The sequence below is a fragment of the Chlorocebus sabaeus genome, chromosome 17, assembly GCF_047675955.1.
Source record: "Chlorocebus sabaeus isolate Y175 chromosome 17, mChlSab1.0.hap1, whole genome shotgun sequence".
NCBI lineage: Eukaryota > Metazoa > Chordata > Mammalia > Primates > Cercopithecidae > Chlorocebus > Chlorocebus sabaeus.
This window is the reverse complement of record NC_132920.1, coordinates 29229424-29236269: the sequence shown is the minus strand read 5'-3', so window position 1 is coordinate 29236269 and position 6846 is coordinate 29229424. Positions and strand designations below refer to the sequence as shown.

The 6846-nt window shown below is 53.1% G+C and overlaps 1 protein-coding gene across 7 annotated transcripts in view; it reads left to right on the top strand.

The window, feature by feature from the left end:
* The first annotated feature begins 1875 nt into the window (after nt 1–1875).
* GABBR1 (gamma-aminobutyric acid type B receptor subunit 1) overlaps nt 1876–6846 on the top strand; it is a 49745-nt gene continuing 44774 nt past the window's right edge. The window contains exons 1-5 of one of the 7 annotated variants that reach the window (XM_007973305.3): nt 1876–2204; nt 2668–2755; nt 3461–3664; nt 4412–4597; nt 5935–5955. In XM_007973305.3, the coding sequence (XP_007971496.1) occupies nt 2668–2755; nt 3461–3664; nt 4412–4597; nt 5935–5955 (499 nt within the window). In that variant the 5' untranslated portion in view covers nt 1876–2204. Of the gene's footprint in view, nt 2205–2267; nt 2372–2667; nt 2756–3460; nt 3665–4411; nt 4598–5934; nt 5956–6846 lie in introns of those variants that run through there. The other 6 variants (XM_073005775.1, XM_073005776.1, XM_007973308.3 and 3 more) reach the window with 6 other exon arrangements.

Below are 6846 nucleotides of genomic sequence, written 5' to 3'. Positions count from 1 at the left end.
AAGCACTACCTACATGTTGAAAATTGTTCCTCACCCAGATTCTCAAAAGTCCCCTAGGACATTCATGTAGTGAAAACCTGTGTTTAATTATCTGAGCCTAGAACTTAATACAGTTTAAAATTTTTTTTTTAAATATACAATGAACTTTCTAGGAATGCAATTATAGTTCTGTGTAAATTTAGGGAAAATTAACTTTGCTACCAAGAGTTGTTCAACATTTTGTTAAATCACTTCATTGATGGCAACATGCTGGAGGTAGTTGAGTCACCAGCTCAGCACCTGGATCAGCCTGTGTTGGTAGCAGTTCCATCCCCGTGGTTCTGTGAATAGGTGGAAGCATCTGCTTACTCCACCAAGACTTCTAGGGTAGTCGGGCCTCGGCACTCACACATTAAAATACTGTTTATATTATTTTATTGCAAGTTACTTTTCTTTCATTTCCCCTTTACATTACAGAAAGGGAAGCATTTTGCTTTTGTGTGTGTATGTGTGTGTTTGTGTGTATGTAGGTAGGTTATATCATCTATGACTTTCTCTCCCTCCCTCCCTTTCTTTCTCTTCTTTTGAGATGGAGTCTCGCTCTGTCACCTAGGTTGGAGTGCAGTGGCGCGATCTTGGCTCACTGCAACCTCTGCTTCCCGGGTTCAAGTGATTCTGGTGTCTCAGCTGGGATTACAGGCGCACACCACCACGCCAGACTAATTTTTCTATTTTTAGTAGAGATGGGATTTCGCCATGCTGGCCAGGCCAGGCTGGTCTCAAACTCCTGAGCTCAAGTGATTGGTCCGCCTCGGCCTCCCAAAGTCCTGGGATTACAGGCGTGAGCCTCATCTATGAATCTCAATTTAGGACAGTAAAAGTGTCATTACAAAATATTTATTGTAAAAAAGAGTTGAAGGTTGAGAGTCTCAATTCTAGTCAGTCTCTCAGTGTTTGGTTTCTTCCTACCATTTTTTCCCCCTAGGACCAGTCAGAAAGAAGCCTTTTTTTTTTTTTTGTCCCTCCGCAAGAAGGAGCCCACTGTTTCCTCTCCCAGCCCAAACTCAGGCCTACGAACAACACCAACACACCACACACACCCCCCTCCATTTCAAGGTATAGCCAAGAGCTCCTGGAGCCGTCAGAAAGGTCTGTACCTGCTGTCTTTAGAGCTTCCAGTTTGCCCTTGGTCAAGAAATACTGTTTGGTAGGCCCTGCTGGAGTACATTAGATAATATTGGCTTCTAACCACCTGGAGGTTCTTCTTTCTCTTGTCCTTTTACTCCCTTCGTACCTTAATTTCTCTCCTTGATGTCCCCCTCCCTTCCTTTTTTTTTTTTTTTTTTTTTTTGCCTCCAATCCGTTCTGCGCGTTCCCTGCAGAGCAGGCGAGTAGCAATGCTGCTGGACCATGGAGCTGCTCTAGTCTCCCAGAAATCTTTTCTATACCCAACACTTCTCGCGCTTAAGTGGCCCTCAGCCCCCCTCCCCCACCTCCTTCTGACCCAGGTTTCTTCTTTCTTGCCCTCCGGTCGCAGTTCTCCTGGGCCTCTGCCTCTCTCCTGTCACCCGGATCCAGGGCTGCCTTCTTTTTGTGCAGCCGTCCTTCTCCACCTTCATCCCAGACTCCCTGTCTCAGCGCCAGCTCCTCTGCCTTTGGCTCGGGTTCCCTCATCCCGACCCCAGCTTCCAGTAGTCTTGCCCGCAGGTCCTCCGGTAGTGACCAGTGCCCGCCGGCGAGTGCGTGTGCACCAGCGCACCTCCCTCTCTCCCACCTCTCAGCCGCGCGCCTCTCCGCCGCCCGCCCCACTGCGCTGTGGGCGGTCCAGGGCGGGGCTGGGATCCGGGGCGGCTCCCGGGGCTCGGGTTGTGGGAGGCGCCCTCTCCCCGGTCTTCCCCTCTCTTCCCCCCGCCCTGCCTTCCCCTGCACCCTCCTTCTTCCCTCCGCCCGGGAGCTCTCACCGGTCCCCGGCGCCGCCTCCTTCCCTCCCAGCTCCCCGCTCCCGTGGCTGCCGCCGCCCCGGGGAAGAAGAGACAGGGGTGGGGTTTGGGGGAAGCGAGAGAGGAGGGGAGAGACCCCGGCCAGGCTGGAGCCTGGATTCGAGGGGAGGAGGGACGGGAGGAGGAGAAAGGTGGAGGAGAAAGGAGGGGGGGAGCGGGGAGGAGCGGCCGGGCCTGGGGCCTTGAGGCCCGGGGAGAGCCGGGGAACCGGGCCGGCGCGCCGAGGTAAGAGCCAGGGCCCCGGGTTAGCAGGGCTCGGAGAGGGGCGCGCGGCGTGGTGGGGGAGGGGGCAGTGGGCGCAGGGCCCAGCTGGGGGAAGCGGGGCTAGGGGAGAGGAGGAACCGCGGGGATGGAATCGGGGAGCGCTGAGGCGGCCGATCCCGGGAGCGTGGGTAAGCCAGGCTCCTGTGAGCCGCGGGGGCCGGGGGAGAGGAGGTGGTGAGAGGTGGAGTCCCGGGAGGGTTGGGGGCCGAGGGAGGCAGGAGGAGGGTGGGGACAGGCTTTCTCTCCTCCTCTCCCCCCACCCCACGCGGGGCTCCGCCCCCGCCTCCTCCGCGGGGCGCTCTCTTGGTCCCCGGGCTGAGCCCAGTCGGAGCCTGCGAGGCAACCGGCAAGAGGTCGAGTAGTCTCCGAGTACGGGCCGCGCCGGCGGGGCTCGGTCCCGTCCTCATGGCCGCCTCTCACTTAGATGCTGCTGCTGCTGCTGCTACTGGCTCCACTCTTCCTCCGCCCCCCGGGCGCGGGCGGGGCGCAGACCCCCAACGCCACCTCGGAAGGTGCATCCTTCTTCGACGACCTCGGGCCCTCCTTCGCCCCACTTCCCTTTCCCTGCATCTCCTCATTTCTGGTCCTCATCACGATCCCGTCAGTCTCACATATCATCCCGGTCTGGCAACCCCTTCTGCTCGGCTCCACTTTACTACTGCTGACCTCTTTCTGTCACCCCACGTTACTATCCAGCACCCCTTTTCTCTGCCCACATTACTACACTATACCACCTTTTTATGCATTATTTTCTCCGCCTCAATCCCTTTCCCAGCCCCTCATTACTACCTCAACTATTCCCTTTTCTTGGTCCCACTTTGCTGTCCAGATGATCTTATAAGGCTCCCTTTATCCTCCCGTCCTAATTCAACTCAAATATCCTCATTTAGCCTTTATTTTTTTTTTAAATAAAAGCTCCACCCACATATCATACCCTTCATGATTTCTTTACTTTTCTTCCTTACCTCCACCCAGCACCCTTCCCTCCCCACTTGTGGGTTCTCTCGTCAACTTTAACCCTGGCCCTTTACTCTCTGTCCTTTAGCCAGGGGATCTGTACCTGTCCCCACTCCCACCCTCTAGTGCCCCATCCCTCTTCCTCTGTCCCCAGCCTGCCCACAGACCACGCCCTACCCTCCCCTGCCTCCCATTGGGGAGCCTGCCTTTTCCTCTTTCCCACCATTCCTCTCTGTATGCCTCCCCCACTCACCCCTTAGGTTGCCAGATCATACACCCGCCCTGGGAAGGGGGCATCAGGTACCGGGGCCTGACTCGGGACCAGGTGAAGGCTATCAACTTCCTGCCGGTGGACTATGAGATTGAGTATGTGTGCCGGGGGGAGCGCGAGGTGGTGGGGCCCAAGGTCCGCAAGTGCCTGGCCAACGGCTCCTGGACAGATATGGACACACCCAGCCGCTGTGGTGAGTAGCCTCGGAAGCCCCTCCCCTCTTCAAGACCATTCCTTTTCCTGCCGCAAACTTACCATTACTGCTTGCAAGTCAGCACTTTAAATCCAGTATACCAAAATTCACAAATACATTTATTGAAAGACTACTACATAAGAGGGGTTTTGCCTGTGCGGTTGGAGGTAGTAGAGCTAGCAGCCTGCACAGTTCATTTCGTCCTCCCTTCATTAGGCCACTGATCATTGGCCTATAACATTGATAATTCATCTTGTGAATTATTCTCTTTGAGGATCATTAATGGCAGATATGACAAAAAAATTCTAAAATGATTTCATCACATTTTTGAATACCTCTGTCACCAACCCAGAGACCATATGCCCAATAAACAAAAGCCAGTTTAATATTAATAGAAGCCAACTATAATAAGAAAATCTGATTGTGCATCCAAAGTTATATACATCTACATATTTCAAAGCCAGAGAACCGCCCACTGTAGCTGACTTTGAAGAGATCCCATTTTGTGTGCTTATAGCCCCATCTTGGGTTCCTACAATGGTATTTTTTTTTTTTTCTTTCGGGAATGTGTGGATGCTTGCAGAGGTAAGGGAGGATTGGAAGATAGGTAGGCAAATCCTTTTCACATGTGATTTTCTTTAGAGCAGGATGCTTGTGGACCCAAACCCACACCTGAGTCCCCTGCTCTTTAAAGGGAAAGAGCCTTCTCCAACTCGCCTCTCTTCTTATTTTCCTGTCTCTCCACAGTCCGAATCTGCTCCAAGTCTTATTTGACCCTGGAAAATGGGAAGGTTTTCCTGACGGGTGGGGACCTCCCAGCTCTGGACGGAGCCCGGGTGGATTTCCGGTGTGACCCCGACTTCCATCTGGTGGGCAGCTCCCGGAGCATCTGTAGTCAGGGCCAGTGGAGCACCCCCAAGCCCCACTGCCAGGGTGAGGGGAACAGCTGCCTGCATGCAGCTGATGAGGACGCTTGTATGAGGATGGGAGTGGGGTGGGAATGGATAATGGGAAAGAATGGGGAGCTATAAAAATGGGGGGGAGGACATTGGAAATGGGGAGATGAAAGTCCCTTTTTCCTCCATCACTTGCCTCAAACTTCCTCTTGCAGTCCCGGGTATCCTCTGTAGGTTGTGGGCTTCCTTCTTTTACCTTTTAAAAAAATCTTCTTCCGCTCCCAAGTCTTAAAGCCTCACGTTTTCTCTTTTCCTTTATGAATCTCACCTCTCTCACCTTCTTAAGGTTTAAATACTCCAATTTTCCCTTTCTCTAAACTTAGAACTTTCCATTGCATCACCCTCTTCTAGAATTGATCCCTCACCATTCCTTATATAATTAATTTATTGTAAAGTCTCAGAAATAAATCAAACATTGTACTGAGAAAATTGAGAAGCAGAGCTCTGGGGGTGGAAACATATTAGGGTAAAAGACTTAAAATTGGAGGCAGCACTATCAGAAGATGAAGAACAACTCAGGGATGGGGTGGGAAGAAGACAGTCCTTTCTATACCTCCCAGACAACCTCCATTATTCCCTAAGGGAATCAGTGTTGTGTCTGTCTACTTTTTTTTTTTTGCCATGTAATTCTACAAACTCTCCCTTTTCTAGGCACCCGAACTCTCTGCCATCTTCTCTCCTGGGGTGCAGTCATCTCATTCCTATGCCTCATACTTCCTCTACCCTGGTAGATTCTTTCAAGATCCTTGGGCTTTACTTTCCTCACATAACTCAGTTATTCTGCTTCTAGTTTACCATTTTATTCTGGAAATTGAGAGTGCCATCCAGGGGTGGACTTATGACACTACTGAAACTTAGGCTTCAAGGTTTCTCACCTACAGGGCCCTCTTCCTGTGCTGTAATAATATAGAGGGCTCGATGGATATGTGTTCATATGGTAATAGGCTTTTGTAAAAATTGCAGAAATAAGATTTTAACAGCAATTGCTTAAAGCCAATTGTATGTGTAATTTTTTTCTTAAAGATTCCCAATTTTGTAATATTCAGGCACCACAGAACCAAGATCTGCCCCAAACTTAGCTATTGGCATTCCTGTCTCAAATTCTGTTGTCCTAGGAAAACTCGAAGAAGAAAATAAGTCCTGATCCCCAGACCCACCTTGCTCTTATCCCCAGGCACCCTCCCCTCAGAAACGCAGGCTTCTGCCCTCCCCGGTCTTCAGCATGGACAGGTGTGGGAGGGGGCTGGGGATCAGGCCAGGGAAGCTGGGCACCAGTGGTAACTCTTCTCTGATCCCCGTCTTTCCTGCTGCCAGTGAATCGAACGCCACACTCAGGTGAGATGAGAAACCCTTACCGCGTGCACTGCAATGCCCTCCCCTTCACTCTGCACCCTCCACCCCCTGAAATTCTGCCCTTGAGGCTACGGGGCGTCGTCCGTTGTCACCTTCCCCAACCCACCCCAATTTGCGGCCACCCCCTTCCCTCCCTACCTGTTTCCTGCCTCCAGTCCCGGTTTTCCACAGGGCTGCGGTCCCTCCGTGTCCCTGCTTGGCTACACTTCCCTGGGCTCCACCTCCTCCCAGACTGCCTCGCCGGTGTCAGGCAGAGCCCAGCAGAGGGCGGCAGGGTGCTGGGAGACCCTGAGCTTCCACCACGTCTTCCCTGTGGGGTTTCTTGCGACCTTCTCTGGAACCTTTTCCAGCCTGCTGCCTCCTAGGATTTCACCTAATGGACTTCCTCAGCCCGTCCCACCCATCCCAACCCTGGCCAGGCTCTCCCGCTCTTCCCCACATCCTTTCCTTCCGTGGACCCCTTCCCTTGTCTTTTCTCAATTCCATGTCCCGTCTCCCTTTCTCAGGTTTCTGTCTACCCAGCCCCAGGCTCCCTTCCACGACCCCACCACTCCCTCAAACCAGTCTCCCTTCCGCACCCAACTCATTCCCTCCAAAACCGTTTCCTCTCCCCCCACACCCTCAGTGCTTCACTGTATCGACTCATACTCCCACTTCAGACCTCAGGCGCCAGCCCCGTTTCTCTCCCGTCCCACTCGCATCCTTCCCTTCCTACCTCTGGTTCCTCCGTGCTTCAGCCTCCGGCGGCTCTCTCCTCCCACCCCGCCCTCCTGGCACGCCCCGTCCCCATTTCTCCTCCCCTCGGGTCCCCTTAAGTGAGATCCCTCCCTTCCTCTTTCGTTCCTTTCCTCCTCGAGGTTGCATCCCCCCTCC